Source organism: Anoplophora glabripennis, unplaced genomic scaffold (genome assembly GCF_000390285.2).
Source record: "Anoplophora glabripennis isolate ALB-LARVAE unplaced genomic scaffold, Agla_2.0 scaffold1191, whole genome shotgun sequence".
Lineage (NCBI taxonomy): Eukaryota > Metazoa > Arthropoda > Insecta > Coleoptera > Cerambycidae > Anoplophora > Anoplophora glabripennis.
The window spans coordinates 35,485-62,022 of NW_019417266.1; the positions used below are offsets into that span (position 1 = coordinate 35,485).

A 26,538-nucleotide genomic window follows, 5' to 3' on the forward strand; every position below is an offset into this window, starting at 1 on the left:
CATTTGAAACTTCATTCTAAGCTTCCTAACGGTATTAGTAATATTAACTCCCCGTATCTCATCGACGTACTTGTATGCAACCTTTGCAAATTTTTACTTCTAATTAGATAAATTAGTGGTTCAAGTTTTATCATACCATATCAACACCGGTGTATCTTAAGAAATAACATTCATATTTAACTTTTTTCTTAAAATAATTTAATTTTTTTATTTGTTCCATTACATCACCTGAGGTTTTTCGATTTGAACTTGGACCACCGTATATATTCTTCCACAGGATGTATTTAACAGAAGGAGCTCAAATTTACCAGATAACCTGGAGGGCAAAATATAACTGGACAAATATATCTCAGTATGTTTCAAAATTACTTCATTTGCAACTAGAACATAGTGATTGTCTTGGCACGTAGCACGGGCATATTTAAAAATAACTCATATTAGCGGCATGCACAATGCCGCTAATACGAATAACTGTGTCGACTTCACAGCAACTACAACTCAATTACTACTACATTACTTCATTAGGGGGTAAAATATCACATGCACAAACTTAAGATTTCCACTTATTTAAATCGATTCATTTCTCCTTCATTTAAATACGCCCTGTATAGTTCATTACAACCGATATCTGTTATTATAGCAATTTGCCGGTGATGAAATATTATTAAAAACAGGTATTTAATACGAAGTATTTACATGAGCATCATACTAGCTGGTTAAATTTCACAAACAGATCGTTAATTACAGTGTCCCACTTTTTGACCAGTCCTACGGTGAAGCTCATGACTCATGATGATGTGATGAACAGATGAAATCTATCAATAGTTAGCGCGACGTGAAAAGGATAATAACAACAGCAGGAACGCCATTGGGCATATCGTAAATAAACATAATAAACAGTTTCTATGATGTCATGTTGAACGTAGGTGTAATCAAAATATTTTTGTTTTAGTTTTCTATTCGAAAATAACATACATACTAATGTACAAAGCTAAAATGTTAGATTCAACTGGAATTTTGTTGTATTTGATAGGTATCTACAATCTACATACCTATCGCAAAAGTTTTATTCACTGATTGTTAAGAAGAAATTCTTTGATAGATCAATTTCTAATATTACGGGGCCATAAGAATTTGCATAAGTTACTAAATATGTGTTAGAGATATTTGGCAGAACGAGCTGAGGTAATCAAATATTTGTCTAAGATTTGAACCCTTATGGCACATTCGTTTGGTGATATCCCTCTTAATATTAGAGATAAACCTATTTGTTTGTAATACTGAAAACTCATACTAAAAGAATAAAAATACACAGGAAGTTTTATAGAAGGAAAAAAACAGTGTTGACATAATATACAGGGTGTCCCGAAATTCACGCAACAAAATTTGGTCATAGATTCTTACGACAAATTTAGGGGACCCGTATTTTTTCTTTTTGCCAACTGGTCCCCTCTTTCGGAGTTACAGCCCCCTGAAATCTGCCCCTAAGAAGTCTTTTTTATATCTCAAAACCATGTTCTACGAGAATCACTAAATTTGGTACACAGGGATTTTATGACATGTGGAATCTCACAGTGCTACGCTTTTTGGCGAGAAACCCCCTTTAGAAATTTAGAAACTTTTTTGTCTCTTGATATTTGTTTCGTAAAACGCAATGTTTTTAAGGAAAATAGCGAATCACGATATGCATTGGGATCACATTTTGACATTTTTGTCGAAAACATTGCGTTTTACGAAAAAAGTATAAAGAGATAAAAAGTTTCTAAATTTAATGGCTTTCTAGTGGATTGATAATCTTTAAGAAATTTTAATAAGCGACCAAATTTTTTGGCTCCAAAGAAAAATTGTCTTATGGGGGTTCCTCGCCAAAAAACGTAGCACCATTAGATTCCACATGTCATAAAACCCCTGTGTTCCAAATTTAGTGATTCTCGTACAACAGGGTTCTGAAATATAAAAAAATTATTATTCTTAGGGGCGGACTTCAGGGGGCTGTAACTCCGAAAGAGGGGGCCACATGGCAAAAATAAAAAATACGGGTTCCCTAAATTTGTCTTAAGAATCTGTGACCAAATTTTGTTGCATGAATTTCTGGACACCATGTATAGCTCTGGTATGCGAAGATTAATTGTTTTATATTTTTCTTTTGATTCGAGAAAGGAATTCTTTGCGAAAAATTAAGGAATAAAGAAAAATCGCATTCTGTTTTTCCAACAGCTCCGAAATCTATCAGATTAAAATATATACTTTAGTATCAAAATATACTTGATACTTAATAATTAAATGTAGAAGATATACCTAAAAAATATGTAAAAAGCAATAAATTGAGGATAATTTTAAAATAATCGCGAGTAGAAAAATTCAAAGAAAAAATTATCATAAACTATAATTAGTGTCGACGTACATAATTGTATCTATATATATATATATTTTCTAATATTAGTAGGGAACAAATCGAATTATTGAAATATGAATGAAGTTTTCTTTATTGAAACACCCAGTATATTTTTGCACATTTGAAAGGAAAGTTTTATTGCTATTACAGTATATAAGATATTTGGTTAAAATAGTACACCATAACCCTACTTACTAGAAACTACTATTATTACTAATATTTTTAATGAACACTTTTGAACAAAGATTCACTTGTTACCGGAACTTAGAAATTAGACAAATCATATTGAATTGTACACAACTGTAATCGCAAGAAAGTGTCCTATAATTTGGTCAAAAATATATTTTTGATCCATTTAAAAAATGACAGTCGTGCTCCTGGTAATTTGTTTTTATAACTAAGTATTACGACACTAAACTTTTGTTCTCACATGTTCTTTTTAATGTCTTAAAGAATAACGCAAATCTTAGGGAATGATAGACGCTTCCGTAGGTACATTCGATAAAAAAATTGTCGCCTTTGAAAATATCGAAAAAATGCTTTGTTACCTAATTTTTCACAAGGAATTTCAAATATCAAGGTTTTAGTGATTTTAGTGAATGTAGTTAGTAATGACTAATTACAGTCACTGAAATTTTGATACAAAGTTAATTAGAGTTTAAAATCTTACTAAGAATGTATGAATTGTTTATGAGACATCCATCAATAAGTTTTGACATAAGCCTGCTTTGAGAAAAGTCACTTATTTTATACATCGTAAGATTGCAAGAGTTTAATTAAAAGCCTTTTTTCTCGAAAACTGTCGACATTAGGAAATTCTAACAAGAGTACATTATTTTTACAAAATAAAATTGTACATTAGAAATTGGGGCCCGAATTGTAAAAAACCTAACTTTAAAGAAATTAGAACTTAAAATGTAATAGGAATGTAGCATAACTAGCGCCCTCTATGAAATATTCAAAAAATAATTAGACCAGCGTATTGAGCATCCTTAAAAATCCCGAAATACCAAATTTCATAAAAATATTTAATTCTATTTAAAAAAAATTATTTTGTCGCTCTTTATCTCGAAAACAAGAGGAGATAGTTCATAAGAAGAAAATTCTTATTTTTTGTCCTACTATCACCCCCTGTATTTACGGGAGGTTTTTCTGTAACACCCTGTAGATATAAATTACAAAAATTGTTGTCCATATTTTTTATTTTCCAAAAATCATGGGCGTGTCGAGAGGGGGAAGGCCAGAATTATTTACTGCATTTTTTAATACTCCGTTTGTCCCTGTAAAAATTCACCGAGTAACAGTTTCTCGGAAGAATCGTCCTGAATGATGTAGTGTAGGTGTAGGTGCTGTCATTGATTAAATAGGAATAAAAATAAATAGAAAACTGAATGATTCAATCGACGGACGACTTTAAAAGCAGTAGCGGTCAGCAGAGAAATGCATGTAAATCCATTTAAATAATAATCTTTAGTTGTATTTATTTAATATCAACAGATAAATGATAAACAGTTAGAAACTTTGTTCCAGCGAAGACGAAAGTGAAAAAATATATAGTCACGTATTTCTCTCTTCATATTATTAAGCAATCTTAGTTTTATATCTGAAAAATTACCTCTCATGGATACGACATCCCCCAGACTGTTTAAAATCCGATAACTTTTAAGCCACACTAGAAACCACCGTGGAACAATCGTAATTCCCGACTTGGGCAAGAAACACAAAACACTGATCTCGTTACGGAACGAAACAAACTCTGACTAGACCGATACCGATTCAAAAGATACGAGAATATTGACCACTCGCCAGCTCCCCTTGATAGAGGCAGGTGTATGTATTAATTCTGTACCTACTCGCGTGACGAGGGGACAACGAACAAACCGCGGAGAACAAACAAAAAGCTACGCTGCTAACGCGTTCACTTTCTCTGGTACGGTCACACGACTGTCTATTGTTTAATAGCGACATTATGCCTTATACTGTGTTATGTCAATAATTAATTTTTAATAAGGCATCGGATTAATTGATATGGCGTTGAGTTATGAGTGTGAATAGGAAAATTTTACCTTTCACCTCTCTCTTTTGGTGGTGATTATGTAGGTGGAGTCTAATTTGTTGATGGCTATGTGAATCTGGCACCAGTTTAAAAAATTCAAAATTTTTCCTGAAATTCTTATGTTGTACTTAAATATTTGTAGTAACATTTTTTACGTCTGAAGTAGTATCCCAAAAAGAGGTTATAGGACCTTGAAGAAGCCTATTCATCGAATTTGACGACTACTTAAAACTGACGGTTGATTTATACAGAAAAAAATAGAGCTATGGAGTGTAGTACTAGATTTTAAGGCAGAGCTTAGAGTATAGTAACTTTACATTGGATTTTGAGGAATTACGAACGAAATAAACGTTGCTACCAAAATAATTTGTTGGACGCGTTTATACGGTAAAAGGAATAGTGTGTGAAGACCTTCTAATGATTTTACCCTAGTTAAGGCCACGTATGCTTGACCGGCAGCGAAGAGCTTCGAGCCTAAGTATACAACGGCATGGTCGACGGTACTACCCTGCATTTTGTGTACTGTGCAAGCCCAACATAATATAATTGGCAGCATTCTTCGTTCTGCAGTGCCGTGACTATATTTTGTTGGAAATTGCATACTTGGGTTAAATAAGGTGAACACCGTCTTTAGCGAAGTCTATACGGACGGATGGTATGTCAGTTTCATACATTTGTGCTCTCCGGAAGCAGGGCTATATGATTTCTGTAATATGGCCAATGGCACCATTCACCAGACCTTTGGACACATCTACATTGTAACGCAATATCACCTTGGCCCCAACGAATATTTCTAACTCCTTAGATAGCCCTCCTGTCTTGTTTATGTCGGATGGTATAATTTCGCCCCGGTGCGGTGCCCAATTAACCACGCATTGTCATCCAAACTGAACGTGTATACAAAATTTCAGTTCAATCGATTGAGGATATCTGCTTCAAAATTGAGTTGCAAGATTCTACCCGAACAAACATATTACATACATACATTGTAATTGTACAAGTTAAATAAAAGCTTGTCAAATAAAATCTTTTATACATTTTTATAATCGGACTTAGTGCAATGCAGTAGCTAGAAATGTTTGGGGACATCCAACCTGAGAAAGCAATGCAGGTCAATTTTCTTAGTTGGTTATACAGACGGTTTTGTTAGGTAGATGGATGCACTAAAGCTCATGTAAAAAAAAACTGTTTACCATAGACAAATAATATAAAATAAATTGGCGTTAATACAATAAATTTGGTTTTTCTTTCCACCTATTCCAATAGGTTATGAGCCCAGATTACGCATAAATACATTTTGTTGTAAACTGTGTAAATTTAACAACATTTTAATATTAAGAGACTTTTATCTGTGAGAAAATAATTAACTAAACCATCAATTTAGTGAAATATAAGAAAAAAATTGAGCCTTTTAATAGACAGCGTTACAGTATTTGGAAAAGACGCATTCGAAATTTTCTTGGATATCCTGTTTTGAAACACAGAAAGTAGATAACTCAAAACTGAATTAATGACACGTCGCTATAAAATGCTAGTTCAACAAAAAATCGTAATTACTCATTTGCAACAACTGCAACCTGTTACCCATTTGGGTACAAAAAATACTGTTGTTTAAAAGAATGCACTGGCACATATTTAAAACTAAATGGTCCGATTATTCAGAACACAACAATACAAAAAACAAAGAAGTTTTGAAATTTGTATTTACCAAACCATAACAATTGCTTAAGCAAACAATAGATTCTCCGAAAATCACTATATGAAGAAGATTAAGTCCAGTAAATAGTTTTTACGGTCTGGTACATTATGTTTCAAAATAAGACCTGCATCAACAACATTATTTGACAGGCGAAAACGATCTAATTGCGGCTATTTAAATTGTTTTAGAGTTCACCTGTTGAAAATTTTGCAGTATAACTGCTTATAATATGTCTATTACTTTTAACAAAGAATTATGTACTTCATAAATTTCGTAAGACTAATAAAAACAAAGCTGAAAATTGACTTCCTAACACCAATTGCTTGTTTTTATAACAAAATATATTGAGATTTATAAAAAAGGTTTATTTCGATAAATTTTTACTTTTTTAAATATGTCTATCTGCGAAAATTTATGGACACTTATGCTATCAACAATTTTTAATTGTAAAACTATTGTGTTAATAAACTAGTCACAAAAAGTCATAAATAAAAAATCCCAAATTTTTAAGTAATTTTCAAAAGGCTGCAATTTGGCGAAAAATGGTCTTAAAGCAATAAACATACAAATAAATTGAATCTTGAATTTTCTAGTTTGAGGATCTAAAAGTTAAAAACTTTTATCGTTGAGCTTCCTTAAGAAATCATAAGAAATCCAGCGGAAAAAGATTTTCGAAATACATTTTTTCTTTTTTTCGATATCTAACATTTCTTGATAAAAAAACATTTTCAATTTAAAAAAATTAATAAAAGATACAAAATTTATCCTTTAATAGTTTATTAGCAAAAGTGACAAGTTCAATCATTCCGATCACAATGAAAGAAAAATCGCAGCGATTTCAACTCTTGATGATTTGTTTGATATTTTGATGTAAAAAAAACTGTAAATATACTTAGTATATTATATTCTATTCTATTTGTAAGGTTACCTCAAGTTTAGTGAAAGTCCTTAAATAAGCAATTTTTTACCTTTTCTTGATTCAAGTACCTCGCACCGAAAAAAATATTTTTATAAAAAAAATTATTTAAACGTCTTATAGAGAAGACTAAAATTTTCAAAACCCTCCTTAGATTTTGTCTACTATCATTAGTTTGATTAGTTCGAATTAAAGACGCCGAATCAAGCTAAAATCGTATTGAAAAAAAATTATTGTAGCCTGTGGAAATTTTGAAAATTTTTTATTCTACTGGATTCTTATGATTTTTTAAAGGTATTCGAAGATAACAATTTTCGACTATCAGATCCTGAAACTAGAAACTTCAAGTTTCAATTTGCTGTTTTTTATTGCTCTGCGATTATCTTTCACCATGTCTTTTGAAAATCATCTAAAAATTTTTGTGGCTACTGTATGTGGACACTAACGATTTCCTGTGAATAAGTTACATCTACCTAACCTAACTTTAACTTTTTAATGACTAAACTGTTAGTTATTTGCTCAATGAAATTAGGAATTTATTAGCTTTTGGATATGCACTATCATGACCAGATGTCACAGCAAGCAACAAATCTTTGACAGAGGGTTATGTAGGTACCTGTTCTTCGGGATTCCTAGAAATCCAATTCGGATAGGGTGAATAATATACCTATTAAAATTAAACACTAACAGAAACGTGTTTGGTAGAAATAAACTGTCATTCTCTGAGCAATATACTTAAGTTCTAAAGTCGAATGAATTGTTTGGGTCGACAATCTTGTCACCGAACCAAACACCACACACATCTCTACACTCTTTCTGCTTATATAATACTAATAATTTTTTTACGGTGATTTTTCCTGAAATAATATTAGGGATTTTTGTTTACTGAAAATCTGATGACAAAGCTAAATCACCACCTTTAAGACCCCAAATACAAGTTTAATCCAATTTCAAAAAGCTATAAATTAATAACACTCTTGATGAAGGTGTTCTGAAGGGTGTGAAATTAAACCATGCCAGATTTCACATAAAAGAAATATGATTTCGCAAAAAAATATACCCTAAAATATTCACAGCATGCCACAACCACTATAGCAATTAGTTATGTTGACATTGAGACATAATATAAAAATATAATCGACGAAATTGTATATAAAATATTAAAATTTGACCGTGGTATTCCGGAAATGACATTTCATTTCTATTGTTAATTTCTAAAAATTGTTTGACAATATGGTAGAAAAATTGTAATAGTATTATGTTCTGCATAAATGCCGTACAAAAAAAAATGGTTCTAAATGGCTTGAAATATATTTTTGCAAATAAGTATTACTTGCAAGAATTGATTTTATTTTTACTACTATTTTCTCCTTAATACAAATTACCTATTTATTTTAATTATTATTTGTCGATACAGAAGTGAGAAACCCCGGATTCAAACCCCTATATTCTGACCCGATAATTGAAAAATGGTCGGCATTGTTGCTAAAACATTATTTAAATAAAGTAATATGCCGTTAAAAAAACATAAGTCGATATAAAAATTATTAATTTTATAAATTTGAAAAGCTTATATATTAACTTTTTTTTCACAAGTACATAAGTAAAATTTTTTCAAAATCCAAAAAATTATTAAAAAATCAATAAAAAAAACTGCATTCGAATATATTTTTTAAAATTTGGAATTATTTTTATTTTAAAATTAAAATAACCGACAATCTTAAAGTTGTTTTTGTAACAAAATCACTAAATTAATTATTTTTACTAATTTTAAACATACAGGGTGATTCATTAACAATGGGAAAATCGAAAACTGAAGATACTACACGTGAAATGGTGACCATTGGTGCAAACATGCCTTATCCGAAAGTTGATAGTTTCGGAAATACAGGGTGTTGAAAGTTAAAATTTTAAATCGTTATTTTACGATTATTCTGAAAATATGTAGGTTAGAAACTTGAAAATTTGTGAAACTATATTTTTTTAAGCGACGAATAAGATGTCTGTTGTATTTTCAGCATTACTCATAGAGGGCGCCACTTACGACCAATTTTACCGAAAATTTAGTTAACTTTTTACCCTGTATGTCTAACATGAAACTTGATTCAAAACCTGAAAGAGCAATCATTTTTCCATTAATTGCGTATTCTTGTTTCATTTCGGTATCTCGATCCGTTTTCGAGAAAAATCGATTTAACGAACACTATGTTTTGATAATACGAGAAATTAAAAGCGAAACANTATATTCTGACCCGATCACTGAAAAATGGTCGGCATTGTTGCTAAAACATTATTCAAATAAAGTAATATGCCATTAAAAAACCATGTCGATATAAAAATTATTAATTTTATAAATTTGAAAAGCTTATCTATTAATATTTTTTCACATGTACATAAGTAAAATTTTTTCAAAATCCAAACAATTATTATTAAAAATCAATAAAAAAAAATCTGCATTCGATATTTTTTAAAAAATTTGGAATAATTTTTATTTTAAAATCAAAATAACCAACAACCCTAAAGTTGTTTTTGTAACAAATGCACTTTTAAATTATTTTTACTAATTTTAAACATATGCCAATGACTTCATCACAATTTGTACATAAATAAATTGTTCAAACAATTGTAACAGAAGTTGCAAATATGCAAATGCGAGGGTACTGTTACTTCATTCAAAACATATATTATATCACTGTTTTAAATGTAAGTATGTACATATTTATATAGGACTTCTCATGAATATTGAGTTAAAATTAATTGTTTATTATTATATTTAATTATTTATTTAAAAATAATATTTTCTTGCACGTCATTAAATTTCAAAATTTCTCAAAATATTTTCTCGATTCTCTATACACATTTTTTTTTACTTAAAGACAATGTCATCATAATTTCAACGGTATATAGGTATAAATTAAATTTCTCATGAAATTAGGATAAAACTCATTTTGGACACAGTTTCGGAGAATTGTTCCAATGAATATGTACAGCATTGCAATTTTCATTGTTTATCTTACATTTCTGATGAAAATTTGTAAATGCCGTATAATTATTAATGACCTAAACATGTAGTAAAAATTTAATGAAAAATATTATCAGCTGTGTAAAATTCACTAGCTAAAAATGTACGGCATTGGTTTTTTTAATTTTTTTTACTTATGAAATGTCAATTACAGCCATAATATTTTGAATATAACAGTTTATGACAAGGAGTTTTCAAAATATTGTAAATTTTCACAATTTATTTATTTGTTTTTTTAATTCGAATTTTTAATTTGTACCATTAATTATAACCGGCCATGATTTAGTACAATAGTTGTTATATTTTATCAAAAAAGTGGTTGCCATATACAGGAATTAATGATCTTATCGAAAAAAAAACAACAATTCCAAAATACAAGTAACTTTTGCATTAACCATAATTTTCAGACGGCATAGTTGCTAAGAATTATTTGGAGAGTTAAATAATCATGTGGAATCGATGCTGTACATTTTGAAACAATGGGAGCTAAAATAGAGGGTTGCGCCCTGCATTTCTAACCCCTGTATCAGCAGATACGTAGTTTAATATAGAGTCATGCCGTTACCACCGAGATGGTAACGGTTATGCGCATTTTATTCTCTGTATGTGTTTGTTGTTTTGGTTACGGCGTCACTAAAAAAATTATCTACGCATCAATCCGAAACGTGCAGTATAAATGCCGTACTGTAGTAAATCACCAAAAACCGTGCCTAAATTTTCCTGGCTTCCAGTATTACTATTTTTGTACGGCATTAGGTCGAGGTTCATTTTTTAAATACTTTGGAGATGCTGTACAAAAATGTTTTGAAGAAAACCACCCCGCTTGGTCGACAGGTTTAGCTTACCTGTGTACTCACCTGTACCAACAAGAATTGACGGCATAGCTTCTAAAGTTATTGTTATATGTGGTAGTATTGATTTATAAGTAATTCATGCTGAGTCAAATGACCCCTTGTGAATTTTCTATGGGCTTGTAGTCTAAAACTTTTTGAGAACTGAAAAAATCGAATTGATGAGTCATCCTTTTTTTTCCCGCACATCAAACATAAATTACGAGCTCAACGTTTTTCGACGCCTGAAGATACGGTTGATAACTTCAAAATGCATGTTTTGGAGGTACTAATCGGAATGGAAAAAGTGCTTCGAAAATTGGTTCAAGCGCATGCAAAAGTGTATTGACCTTCCGGAGAATAACAAAAAAAAAACAATAAAGCCGTATACAACGATTCATATCTTTTTTTATTCCCTATTCCCCAAATTTAAAAGGCATACCAATCAATGTATGAAACAAATGTAGACCATTTTTGTCTTACAGATAATAATTATTTAAATACAGAGACAAATTAATTCATTTCTTATATCACCTCTCACCGGGTAAAAAGTAGTTAATTAGTCAGCAAGTTCTACGTCCTTGACTTATTATTGCATATTATTGACAATGACGAAAAATGTGTTCATTTTTTTCAAATGGTTTTACATAAGACTTTCACTACAGTGACTGGACTGAAATAGGAAAGAAAAACGAACGAATTGAAACTATTCCTTAGCATGGAAGATAATGAAAAGAGACCAATAATATTATAAGTACTTTATGTCACTGAATTGCCTATATAACCCCAAGAAAACCAAATATGACCTAAATCATCAGAACTGAATCTGTTTAAGCTATTTTTTATTTTCAACCCACGTAGGATATGCTCGAAGATTACCTCTTCCTTTTCAAAATTACAGCTTCCTTTATATTTAGTCACGATTGGAACTGAAGATGTGAACATTTTATTTAATATAAACTATTTATTAGTAACGTAAAACATATTCCATGATCAAAATATCAAAATATCAAAATATAAGAGTTACGTTAGAGAAGTTTAGATTAGATAGATTTAGTTTAGATAGAAAAAATCAAACAATTGCACAATGTGAATAAAAACACAGCCACACAAAAAAAGAGAAGTTGTCTGTACTCTTCATGCGACATATGTTATCTGTAGTATTTTTGCCTCCTGATCACGAATCCGGTCTCAGAATTCAGCTATCGCATCACAAGAATTTCCTAACCTCAAAAAACAGGTAAAAAATAGAAAAAGTGCTAGGAAAAATACAAAAATTTTTTTTCTCTATATTCAAATGTTCGTTTATATAGTTAAGACCCCGCCGAACGTGAATTAGCGGTCAGAATTGATGGTTCTTTTTCTAACCTCAAAAAAATGGATCAATTAAGGTCAGATATCACGAATTTTCAAAAACAACAAATTCGCGCCTTTGGTATACGCGGATTTTCGGGGTCGCTGATCACGGATCCGAGGTCAATTTTCAAATTCAAGATGGCGAATCCAAGATGGCCAACCACTTTTGGATCCGCCATCTTGAATTTTGCAAAAATGACCTCGGATCCGTGATCAGCGACCGAGAAAACCCCTGTATACCAAATTTGGCGGGAATCTGTTATTGTTTGAAAGTTCGTGATATCTGACCTTAATTGGCCCGTTTTTTGAGGTTAGAAAAAGAACCATTAATTCTGACCGCGGATTCACGTTGGGCGGGGTCTTAAATATATAAATGAACATTTGAATATATACTCGGCGGCCGAAATTATAAAGAGTGACTAATACATAATATAAAAACATTACCATAATGCGTATAAAATATAAAATGATTTCTATACGGTTCAATATTATTTATCTTTGTGCCGCTCGCCATGCACATCGGTAGAATCTATAATCGTGTATAGACTGAGTTTCACTGAACGTCGATCTATATTTTATCTCTGTCTTTTACACTTGGTAGGGAATAGGGAAATGCTTTTTTAGTGGGTGTAAACGGACTTGATTTGCCCGACCTGAGAAACGTCATAGCATAAGCGTAGACGAGAGGTCTAATTCCATGGCTATAATAAATTTATAAATTAAAAAAACACAACTGGGACGTTTTAAAATGCTGTAATAATTAAAATTGATCAAAGTGCCGGTTATAGCAAACCGTAAAAAATATTAGATGTTATGTTTTATTATGTTTTTTCAATATTTTCTATATCTTGTTGCCTTTTACGCGGACACGCCAATGGATTTTCGTTCCCGGCACGCTTCATCCCCCTTACTAGTCCAAGAGCTAGCGATGAATCACTATCTATAATTTTGGCCGTCGAGTATAGGTACTTATTATAGAGAATAGGTTACACAAACTAAATGATATGATAAAATAATTTTTTCTCAATAAAACAATGTATTCGGTATACCCTATTGCACTTTATTAATTACTTCCTAATTAAAGCCTCTATACTTTTCATTAACAGTTAATGGAACATTCTACTGTACTTAATTAAGCTTAAAATGGGCCCATTGTTAGAAACTCACAATACAATAATTAATATGAAACAGTAACATACCCAATAAATACCCACAAAATAACACTTTTTCACTTAAAACCGACAGTTTTGCAAAAACTAAATCCCGTATCGCCGATAACGTCACACAAATTCGTTGAAAATGTTATAACATTAGTAACAATAAGCAGCAATAAGCAGTAAATAAGAAGCGAAACTTTTTTTGTATATAAACAACAATATTAATATTATCAGCTTGAAACTAATGCGTAGGATATGCGCAGGTCACGTAGTCGATGGTTAATTATGTTATCTGTAAATAATGCGTTCGGAATAATTAAATGATAATATTTTTTTATTTATATTTAATGTTTGGAAGAAAACAAGAACACGCAAAAGACAAATAGGAAAAGCAAAAATGAGGAAACTCAGCGAAAAGCAGTCACAACTTAAATATACTGGGTGTCCCATTTCAATCCATCACCCGCAATAACTTTGTGAGATGACCTTCAATTGAAAAACAAAAGTTGTAAGTTTCTAAGGGGGCCGGACGATAATGACCTTGACTTTGAGAGGTTAAACTTCTGAATTTCAATTAGAAACACCATTTGTTTTACCCAGAAAAGGAAATAACATAATGTTTTACTTTCAAAGATTGATCTTGAGTCAGATTGATCACTCTGCCTCTGACTTTGAGCCAGGAGGTTAAATTTAGGTAACTTTGGATTTGGTTTTTCTATCAAAAGATGGGAAAAACCGGAAAATATCACGTTCATTTTAGTATATTAAACCAAGGTCATAATCGTACGGCCCCCTTAAAGCCTTACAACTTTTGTTCTGGAAATTTTGATTGAATTCAAGGTCATCCTGCAAAGTTATTCGGGGTGGTTGATTAAAATGGGACACGCTGTATAATATTTTTTATAAAAAAGAAGTATTAAAACATCACTTCTTTATGGGTTTGGCGGTATATATTTAAATTATTGGCCATTATATTGATATAGAATTCGATAGGTCTATCTCTAATAATAAGCTAAGAATTTCTAGTTTAAGAATTAGTTTAAAAAATGAAACAAATTGATAAAAATCCCAATATATGAAAATAACTTTAGGAAACGACAATTTTTTATAAATAGCATTTAAAAAATGAATTAAGTTACACCAGATGATAAGGCAATGGCTAAATACTGAGCTAAATACCGATTAATTTCTGTTTCTTAAATTTAGGAGTAAAAATTATAAATATTTTTAATTATACGCTTGCTTAAATATTTTCCTTAATTTGTTGCTAGCACTGGACACAATTTAAGTAAATAGCAATCCGTATCAAAGAAGATTTTAGCGAAAACTAAACACAATTGAATTGCTACTTCATCCATGGTAAGTCCATTTAAGTCTTTTTTGCCATTACAGAATTCATACTTCCTTTTGTCACATTTTAATTCTACGAAGTTACATTTTGTCAGATGTATAATACATGAGTTTAAAAATTTTTACCATTATTATAAGAAACAACTTATCTTTTAAAAATGTTATTCCAATTTATGCATATATAGAGGGTGTTTTGGAAAAAGGTGCCATTAATTTAGGTAGAACGTTAAAAAAATATTTTAAAGTCAAAAATTGTTTTAAAATAAAATTTTCGGCATATCTGTCTCAAAACCCAATGTGATGCAATGAAATTTGGTACAAGTTTCTCAGGATAGTTTCATTCTTGTATATGTCACTACAGCTAGCAACATTTTGGAACATAACTTTTATGAGGTTACGTTTCTTCAGGGATATGTCACATTATTATGTAACATTTCTTTTCACACAAAAAAGTAGGAGCGGCAGAAAATTTATTGAAACTGATTGTTAATCACATTCGAGATAGAGAAAATAAGTTTTGACTTTTACTGACGGTCAAAAGAACTGATTCCTCAGATTAGTATAATATATTATAGAATGTCCCATTTCTGATGAAATGCAGCTTTTTTTCATTTTGCTTAATAAATGAATATAGATTTCCTTGCCTCAAATTGTTATCACATGGAGGCATTATTTAATCCTCTTTCAATACTGAAAAATTGTTTTGGTATTTTTTCATTTAAGGTTTAGATTAAGAAAAAAAGACCGATTTTATTAGATAATAATAATAACAACATATGAAAAAACTGCTACTGCGAATTGACGAGTTATTTTCTAAATAATGATTTAATATTTAGTGATGAACATCCACTCTAAAATAATATACATCATAAAAAAGCAATATTTAGGTAGCTCACTGGCACAATAAAATGCATTCTTTAAAAAGAACAGTGCATTTTTTATGATTACATTTTGATATGAAGCATACAAAGTAGAAAAAAAAACCTGAAGACAAAAATGATATTCTAAAATGTCGCTGTTGTGTGATCTTTACAAGACAGTCGAAATGACTGCATAAATATAAGTATATTTATGTATATTCTCAAATATTCACTTGAATCAAATATCAACACATACGTTATTTCTTGAATATACGGCCAAACTTTTGTATAAAACAATCCTCTGTCATTCTGACCATGCTTGAATACAATGGCTTTGAAATAGTACAGGTGCTATGATTCAACAGAAGATGCTCTGACAATAGACGCATCGTCCATAGGGAAAAATCATTTATTTTTTATTACTAGCTCCTGAATAAAGTAGCACTTTTTCTAAAACACTCTCTACAAAATTGTGTATTCGAACGTTCTTAGATGTAGAAAATATAGAAACAATTGGAAGAAATTTTCAGATCTAAGAATATTTACCAGAAAACTACTTTTACATAATATGGAAAATATAGAAATGAGCAGATATGTTCATATTTAAGAATATTTACAAGAAAAATAATTTTGCATTAAACGAAATTGCATATGTAATTACCTTGTATACCTATAAAACATAAATCACAGTAACATACAATTTTTTAAACATTTAGTCACGTTTTAAAATGGCAACACGAAAATCAATGTCACTACAGCACTATACATTCACAATTATCTTTCTGTTAAAAATAGCTACTGTATGTAGTCCCGGTTATTTATTTCTTTTATTTTTTTTTTCGAGAAAGCAATTGATTTTTATCTATGCAGTTATCAATTAACCTGCTCTAAGCACAGATAATAAACTTTGACTTTTGACTGAGATTTCCTAGTACATTGTCAATGATGATGAAAACATAAATTAGATAAACGATTCGTCTGTGCCTGCCCACTCGCTTCTATTTATTGACTGATATCTTTTTACGTTCATAGTTCATGGTGGGAACTATTAATTGTTTATCATTTAAGGACGAATACTCTTGATCCGTTTAACAATATATTAATTGGAAAACTAGTTAACATTACTCAGATAAGCATTGCTATAATGACGTCAAAGCATAATTTAAAATTGATTGATAAAATGGTACATATTGCAATTCATTTCTTTGATCCACCTCGCCTGCCTTTCGAACAAGCAAATTAAACTCTAAGGAGTGTAGTCATTTATGAACAGACTAAAATAAAACTGTCAATTTTGGCCAGTTACTATACCTTTTTTCAACACATTTCTTAAAAAGAATTGACTGTCATTTTTTTTAACGGAACGATATATTTTTTTACAAAAATTGGTAGAAAATATTTTTGAATTCAATATACAGGGTGTAGCTTTGAATAGTTGAGTTTTATAAACACATATTAGACTGTTTTCTTAAATTTTATAGTAAAAACTGATTTTTTTAAACCATTTTTCGTAAATTTCTTACCCCTCAAACAACAGAATATAATTTCTATTTGTAGTGTGCGGCCTCTTTCTAACTAAAGAGGTGTAGTTTGTCATCTCTGCAAGTGTTAGATGGAATTTAGTTGAAACAGTTTGCTAGTTGAATTTAGTTTAGTTTAGTTTAATTTATTTATTTTGCATATAGACATTAATACATGTATAGCAATAGTCAGTATAATGATACAGTACACTATTATTACAAATTAACAAATTTATATTTTTAGCTCTAAAATCATATCACTTTGTGCGTCTTATATTTCCCTGCTGGGATTTGAAAGAGGCAGCACACTGTAAACAGAATTTATATTGTTTGTTTCTGATTTTTAGACATTTGCCTATTTTTACTCCAATGACTCAATTTTTTAAACATTCATAACGCATTTCTTTGGCTGGTAAATAATATCAATTTTTACGGTACTTTTCAATCCGCCATAATGGGCCGCTATTTTGAATTTAAGAATTTCCAAATTAAAACATAATCGTGAATGGCGACTTTACCGAGAAACAAGTTTCAACCAGTCATCAAATTTTGAATGCTTTTTTGATTTTTACATCCGCCAAATTGAATCCACCATCTTTTATTCAGGAATTTATTTACAAATTGTTGCTGATCATTATAAAGCTTTAAGTACTTTATCCTCACTATTTCACCCTTAGTACAGTCATTGAAGCTGAAAATCAGCTGTAACCTCCGAATTCTTTGAAACTGCATGGATTTGCATGAAAACTTAGAATAAGGCTCATCTTAGGCTCAAGTTCAAAAGTGACATAAGCCCGATTGACGCTTTTTGTTTTTTATGGATAAAAACTATCCCTAAGTGAAAAAAATTGAAAAAATTAAGTTTTAAGCATTTTATTGATAAAAATCTTGTTCAAGCACAAAGATTAAATAATGTCCCATATTCTCGAACATGTTTTATGATACATTTGATCATTTCGACCCTTTATTTAACTCTTAAAAACTACCCCTATGCAAAAAATAATTATAAAAAATTACTTTTAAAGATTTGGAATGCTTTAACGGTGCAATTATTTAAAATAAAAATTCCCTCATTACCTATGAAAGAATTTGTATCTCATAACACTTTTCAACCCTTATAAATCACTCCTGTGCTGAAAAAATGTTAAATTACGTTTTAAATCTTGGAATGCTATAATTGTGCAATAATTTAAAATAAAAATTCCCTTATATTGTTTATGAAATAATATTTTACTTTAGCCATTTTCAACTCTTATAAACTACTCTTTTACCAATATTAATGTAAAATATTTTTATTATAATCGATTTTTAAATATANAAAGGACCCCGCAGGTTCCTTATGGAAAATGGCTTTCAGCCGATAGTTTTGAAACTTTGGATTTGAATAGTTCTCGAAGCGTAGATAAAAAGTTATCATAGGCACTAAGCTGAGAAAATTATATTTTCCGAGATATAGTCGATGAAAGCTAGTAGTTATAGCTCCACGAGGTATAAATTAAAGAAGACTCTTAGCTTGTAAGATCAAATGAAAAGAAGCCGTGCAATCTGTCGCAAATACATGTTCCTTACGTTATCGGGGTCACTCAGTCCGAATCTGCCATCCATTCGGCTGTGCGGATGAGTTTCAAGGTCACGTCAAGATCAAATGAAGGTCATTGTAAGATCATTGTAAATGTAATCTGTCCCAAACATACGTAATCATATTATAATAATATTAGCTAATATTTTATTACACTTTTAGGATATTTTTTATTATATTGTATTGCGCATTTGCAAAGTATACAGTGAGAAGTCTTAAGAGGATAACAGGTTGTAAGATGTTCCACAGCCAACCTGGTTCTGGAGTTTACTAATTAAATGGGTAGGTTAAAAAATCGATGAGTAAAAACTTTTTTAACTAAAATACATTCTTTATTAATGTTGTACTTCACACCTATCAAACATCGTTGATGAATACATATGTTTTTGACTTTACTATACATCGTAACGAATTGAATAATTTTCAAATAAGAAATAATGAAATAATTCATAATTAATTATTTGTAGGTATTCATTGTAGTATTTAATAGTGAATCATCTGGGTACTTCACATGTTCCTACTAGTCTCGCCCCTGAGTTAACACGTGCAATAATATGCTAGGATTGGACCATTACCTTGATCACCACCATAATTACCTAAGTTTTCATCCACTTTGACATAACTACTGAATATTTGAAGTCTTGCAGCATTTCGGAATCTTGAGAAAATTCGTACTTTTAGAAGTCCTGGTTCATCTATATGTTCATCCAATTGAAATTCATCATAATTTTCCCTAAGCACCTTCTGTATACTGTATACCCTGTATAGCATTTGTATACCCGAATGGATGGCTGATTCGGATTCAGTAATCCCTACAATCTATTTGTAAGAAATATGTGTTTTGGACAGATTGCATGGTTTCTCTTCATTCGACCTTACAATGAGTCTTCTTCAATTTATGCCTTGCGGTACTATAACTCCTACCTTTCGGCGACTATATTTCGAAAAATATAATTTTCTCAGCTTAGTGCCTATGACAACTTTTTATCTAAGCTTCGAGAACTATTCAAATCCAAATTTTCAGAACTATCGGCTGGAAGCCATTTTCCATAAGAAACCTGCGGGGTCATTTATATTTCTAGCTCTAAAATCTTATCATTTTGTGCGACTGCCGGGATTTGAAAGAGGCAGCATACTGTAAACAGAATTTATATTCTTTGTTTCTCATTTTTAGACATTTGCCTATTTTTACTCCAATGACTCAATTTTTTAAACAATCATAACGTATTTTTTTGGGTGATAAATACCGAGGTAAATACCAATTTCTATGGTACTTTTCAAAAGAAGACAACCTGCCAAAGGTTAAAACTAATATCATGTAACAGGAGAACGTAATTGTGACATTGATATTTGAATATTACATAAAAGAAGACAATGCTGGATGTGGCGCGGCTTTTACTTCGGAAAGTAAAGGTGAAGGCCATGGAAATAGTTATTGTCACGTCTTTGGCTGGGGGCTCTGATTAGGCAACATTTAACGCTTAATTATAGCCAATACCTCGGATAATACCTCTGACATAAACTCAAACTCAAAACAGATCGGTAGTAGTAGATATCACAAGGAGTTTTAACTAGAACTTGTTCTATGACCGCCAAGATGAGCAAATAAATGAAAGCGTAAAAAACTAGGCTAGATATGTTAGATATAAATCGTAGAATTATCTAAAAAATACAAAATTTTACAAAAAATTAAGTTATAACAAAATATAAGTGAATTTAAGCCAATTCAAACAATCTCAATTCTAATAAATCTTATTAAATGTTGACAATATTCTTCGATACCAGAAATCTATGTATGCAAAAAATATTTCACATCACTGAAAAAAAAAGTATTTGGCTCAAATGAGCAGATAGTTTTAAATTATTATTTTAAATTATTATATTATTATTTGCCATAAATGTTATTTTATTCTATTCAAATGCATATACTTTCGTCAAACTATGAGAAATATTTGCTGTAATCTGTAATTTTTCTTAGAATTTATGTTATTAGTAAATATATATAATTTAATTCAAATCTTTTACAGTTTTGAAGTTTATTATCTCGGACTTTAGCTACAATATCTGTGAGAGATATGTATGTTCATCATAAACTGCAAACTATGTGTCTCAAAACTACCAGTTCCTTAAAATACATATAAATATTTAAAATTTAGTATTAATGTAGGAATTATTCAAGACAAATGTAGCATATTATAATCAAGCTTATGTTTTCTTGAAAGAAAATTGTTGCAGGTCACAGAATGGCGTAAGTGAGTTTACTTTTATGTAATCGCGATTACTAGAGGTTTGTTTTGGTTCGCTATTTCTGAACAGTCCAGAATCATCGCAGAACTATATACGTAATAGACAAAATTCTGAACGATTCGGAACTATTCGGACTTATTTGAAAACCAGAACGTATTACAAAAATACACTCATAAAACCCAATAAAAAGGTACTTTTCTTAAACGAAAAACAGGAAATTATGAATGACAAACGGAGCTTGGAAAAATGGGAATAACTACCTATACGCCAAATAATACAGTTCTAAGCAATTCGTGCTAGGGAGCTAGAACTACTTCAGATGATTCAGAATGGTTCCGAATCAAATTCGAATAAAACCAAAACAAACATCTGCCAAATTCTGAACCGTTCAAAGTAAACACGAACGCATATTTCAGACTATTCATGATTAGAATCGTTCGGAACGGGATTTTATGGGAACCAAAACAAAGTTTAGATAATAACATGGGAATCGTACTCGATTACTACGATTACCAGCAAGTAACGATTCTCTACTAACGAATCATTACAATATTGACATCACTAGTTCTAACGACATAATGATGATGACCATCAATAAGTCCCAAACCGACCTATGTCTGGTTGGTTAAACTTACGAACGATCCTAGCTGTTGTACTAGGTGTTGTGAGTTTGAAGTAAAATATTTTTTATTACTGAGAAATATTTATATCCAAATATATTCTTAAAATAAGTATATACAATCATTTGCCCTAAACTATTCAATTTTGTGTTAAACAAACGATACATTAATATACAATGCAAAACATGTTTCTATAAAATCATAAAATTAAGAATAGAATTCGTTAGCCGCAAGTATCAAAGAAATTATATTTCTGGATAGAAAGTATTTTCGTGCGATACCTTAAAATCAAATACATTTGAAAAAACTCATGCCGACGCGACGTAGAAATTATATTTTAAAAAGGACCCTGACTACCCCTGCCTATTTGGTTTTTCTGTTATTTTTTAAAAATATTATTTGAAAAATTATAATATCTAGTTTCAACTTAAAAAACAACTTGTATTTACATACTTATGTGTGGTTACACTGTCTGCACCCTGTTTTTATGAATCAATAGGAATATCCGACACAACCAAAATGGTTTGTTTTTTCACCAGTGAGCTTTTTCAGTTCGTTGAATAACATGATGTTTGTGGCAATTAAATCTCAGCAGCGAAATTTTAATTGATTTGACTTGATGAATGATATACTAATCATAAGACCGAAATGTAAGTGAAGGAAAATAGATCCTTTTTACTTTGCAGTGACTGCGGATCGAATGTAACTGCTCTATTTGTATGAATAGTTTGTTAATATTTTGAATTCGTACGAATACATTTTTTTACAATTCGCAATTTTTCTTAGGTTAGGTTAGGTTGCGATTATATTTGATGCTAATTGGTATAAAACACTATTTGTACGAACATTTTCATAGAACATAATTATTATTGTACTATGACATTCATTTCTTCATTGTTTAAGTTTTAACTAAAGCATCAGTCTGTGTGTCTGTGTGTGTGTGTGTGTTTTGAAATGGCACTGGTTCATCACCAAATAGCCATTCTTTGTCATGTTCTGCTTATTAATTCATTTGTTTAACTGAATTTTTATATTAAAGCATCAGTCTGTAAGAACTTATGTATTTGTTTTAATGCGACATTTCAAACAAAATTATATCAGCAATTTTTTTTTACTCGCATCTAGTGTAACCGTAGCCTAATGCTTCGCTACTTTGCATCGTACACTATAGTTCCTCTCAGTCACTTTTAATTTGTTTATGACACTGTTTACAGTCGCATGAACACAAAGAAAAGCGGAAATTAAAGGTATACGTATTGTTAGACATTTTCCAATTCATTAGTTCATATCGAAACGTCCAACCATAATGCAATAACTTTATGATTGCAAACTTTTCCAATTAACTTTAAACCTAATCAATAAACTTCATTAGTCACGCCCCCTAAGTAAATAATACCCAGTTCAAAATTGTCTTATCGATATTTAACGAGATAAATACCGGCCCACAACAGATGCTCGAAAATGAAATCGAAAGTGACACTGACCCACTTGATTTGGCCTATAGCTCCAAGTGAGAGTTATTTTGATATGGTTTGCATAATATTTTCATTTTTTTTGGTTCACTTTTAACCACAAATTGAGGTTATTTAACAATTCATTTAATATCTTGTTCTTACACAAATCCGAAACTAGATTATTTAATTTATACATCGATAATTCGACATTTGGGTTAATTTCAACACATATACATACATTTATTTACTATTACTAATTTAATTTATTGATATACGTACTACATTCCGATTTTGATGGGTAACATTTTAAAATAAATACAATAAAATTCGTGTTTTTATTAGTAAATATTGACAATACAATAAATCATTAAGTATATTAGGAAATGTTTTTAAAATTATACAATAAACCAAATATTAAAAAAATAAGGCAATAATAATCCGCAAGAAGAAACTCATTTATTTAATAGTGTTAAAATAGGTACCTACTTGTATTAATTTCTCATACAGATTCTATTTTATTTTATAATGAGAGATAGACATACTTTTGAAATTTCGGATATAAGCAAGAAGTTGCTAAGATTCTGTCATTGTTATTACATAAATAAATTTCAACATTCGTATAAAATATTTCTTATTTTAAAAAGCAACCCTTTTTCGTTTAAAATATTGAAGTCCTAGTTTTGTACATCCACTTGCCACAGGTTAATTTAATACTAGTTCAGGATTATGTAAGTAGCAAATTATTGTAAGTAGGCCATGGAACGAATATGGAAAAAATCGAAAAGTAGGTTATGGAGTAGTTATACTACTACAATTACTGGTAATGCGTAACATTTTTTTTATTTATTTCGATAATTGAATATGTAAGATGCGAGAAAACCCTGTAATGTTTATTATTAACTATAGGCTCGACTGTAGACTGTTTTTAGGTATTAATCAGATACGGTATCGAATAATTGTATAAATAAATTTAACAGTCTGTATATAGCACAAACATATATTTTAAATCTATCTGAGAAATTTATATCGAAATTAATTAGTTTTTCTTACTAAAAGAAGTCGCGAGTTCCTTCCGGTTAGACCGGAAATTGTATTTGAGGGACAAATATAGGAAATTGTGACTTTGTTAATCTTATTTTATCTTGATAATTTTGTCGTAAGCATATTTTCACTTACTCTGATAAAAAAAATTAAAATTAAATAGACTTTATGAATTGAATAAGTCCTTATTTACAAGTAAAGAAGTAGATGTACATGATGCGCGACACTTTTCTTGTATCTCCGAAGATTGACAGAAGGTACAAGGCATATATCGATAAAGTTAGCAACACTGCATTCAACTTATTTGTCTCAATTAATTGAAAACTGTTGTTGTAGTGGCGTGTTGAAATGAGTGCTACTATTCTGAATCCCCCAGCTGCGAGGTGAGGAGCATAATCTGGTTTCTTCTTGCAAAAGGAATGGCGCCGTTCCTGATTTTTAACGATTTTTAATTAAAACTGCTTATGGCGATGGTGTGATAAAAAATCATATTAATGTGTACAAGTGGTGTCGTGGGTATCAAGCTGACAGAAATAATGTTCCTTTGTGGATATGTCTTTTATTTAAGAAATAAATAAGTAAATTGAGATTTTCATTTTTGGTGTTTTTTTTTTATAATGTTATATTTGTTTTTTTTTGTGAAAGTATGTATTTGTTTAATTTATATTTTATGTACAATCCAGAGGCGTACGTAATATTTTTCTATAACTTCCAGTTGCTGAGTTTTAAGAAATATGTCTTCAATCTCTTTCTATCTTTTTCGATTTTTTAAACTTGCTTCCAAATGATGTATCGTACATGATATTTATACACACTTTTTTAACTTGTAAACATCGAAACATAATTTGTAATTCAACTCAGTGGGCTATACGTTTTTTATGAATATATTAGATATATTCTTACAACATTTAACTGTATCAAGGAACACCTCAATAACAAAAAAAATATTGAAACAATTTTCTATTTCAAATAGTATGTTTAATTAAATAGTTATTCAAAATAAAATTTAAAAATTATATGCATTAATATAATTAACACAAAAACACGTACCTAATAAATTCTAATAGTTTAATAATGTAATCATTCGAAAGAATTTCTTATATTTTTGTTGTTCTATCATCACCTTTGACAAACATCAACAAGTATATAAAAGACAGCTGCTACAAAAAGATGTTTTTGTTTACTTACAATTATTTCACTTGTTCATATGGAATTAATAAATATTTAATATAACAGAAATATAAACACTAAAGTTACATTTTGATACGATAGTGTCAAAAGTACTGATTATGACTGTGAATTGGTTTTTAATCAACCAATATTTGCCCTTTCTATTTAATTTATTTTAAAAAAACATACATCTATCTAATGTCTTATTTTGCATTTTTTATTTTTTTAATTCCACTTAATTAAAAATTTCTTGAATTTATCTCAACTAGATTAATACTTTTAGAATGTAGTAACAAGGATGTACCCAATATTTGATTTGGTGTCCAAAGCCAATCTTGGCACGAATTTTTATTTGTCTATAGTCAGTGTCACTTTTTAGTAACACCATGTTTGTATTTTGGAACGCATAGATCGTACTTGATGAGATGTACTATATGCAATTTTTATCTTTGCCGAAAATTAATTGCCAAAATTTGAAAAGTGACTTTAAACATTGAAACAAATTATGTTAGATGCTATGCTGAAACTTCTTATTAATGTAATGATGACAATAGTCAGTCCGAGTCAGTCAGTCAGTCACTATGTTCTATGTAATATTACTTTGCCATAACATTATATCCTATTTCTAACAATATTTCTCTATATACAAAATTAAACCAACGCTTTGGTAAACCGGATGTTTCGGAAACCCGGATTAACGCGGTTTAATTGATTTGGATTTATTAAGACATCATTGCAGTAATGTTCTAAACATAAAAAAAGTCGCAAAAATATCCATTTTAACACGTTTTAATAGAAGGCAGCAGTGTTCTATCAACAGCTTTGAACAAACACAATTACAAAAAATTAAAAACATTTTATACACTTTTTGTCACAAGCATCATGGAATTATTATTATTTGATTTTTTTACCTTATGAACAAGTCTTGGAAACTTTTTCCTTTTCATGGTTCACCACACAATTTCTATCACTATTAATATCGCACTACTGCACTATATCAAGAAATACACCGTTGACGTGAATGTCATTGCACCAAGTTAGCGAGAATTCTGAAATATGTAAATAAAACACCAAGCTGCCGAGGTGCAACTAAACCAATGTTTTAGTAAATAAATAAACCACACTCGACGCAGACCGTTACATGTGTAACAGAACGCTTACAGTCACTTTTTCTGCTGACGAATTCCGTACGATTTGGACACCCCATTTCCACTTACTGAAGAGAAGTTAATGAGATATGATATTTTGCAAACATTGCACGGCGAC

General features: G+C 30.3%; 1 protein-coding gene across 1 annotated transcript in view; it reads right to left on the reverse strand.

Annotated features, from left to right (window-relative positions):
- Positions 1 to 26,241, reverse strand: part of LOC108915515 (torso-like protein) — a 60,958-nt gene extending 34,717 nt beyond the window's left edge. Inside the window, exon 1 of the mRNA XM_018721569.1 lies at positions 26,184 to 26,241. Within this exon, the coding sequence (XP_018577085.1) occupies positions 26,184 to 26,219 (36 nt within the window). The 5' untranslated portion in view covers positions 26,220 to 26,241. The remainder of the gene's footprint in view (positions 1 to 26,183) is intronic.
- Between the last annotated feature and the right edge of the window lie 297 nt (positions 26,242 to 26,538).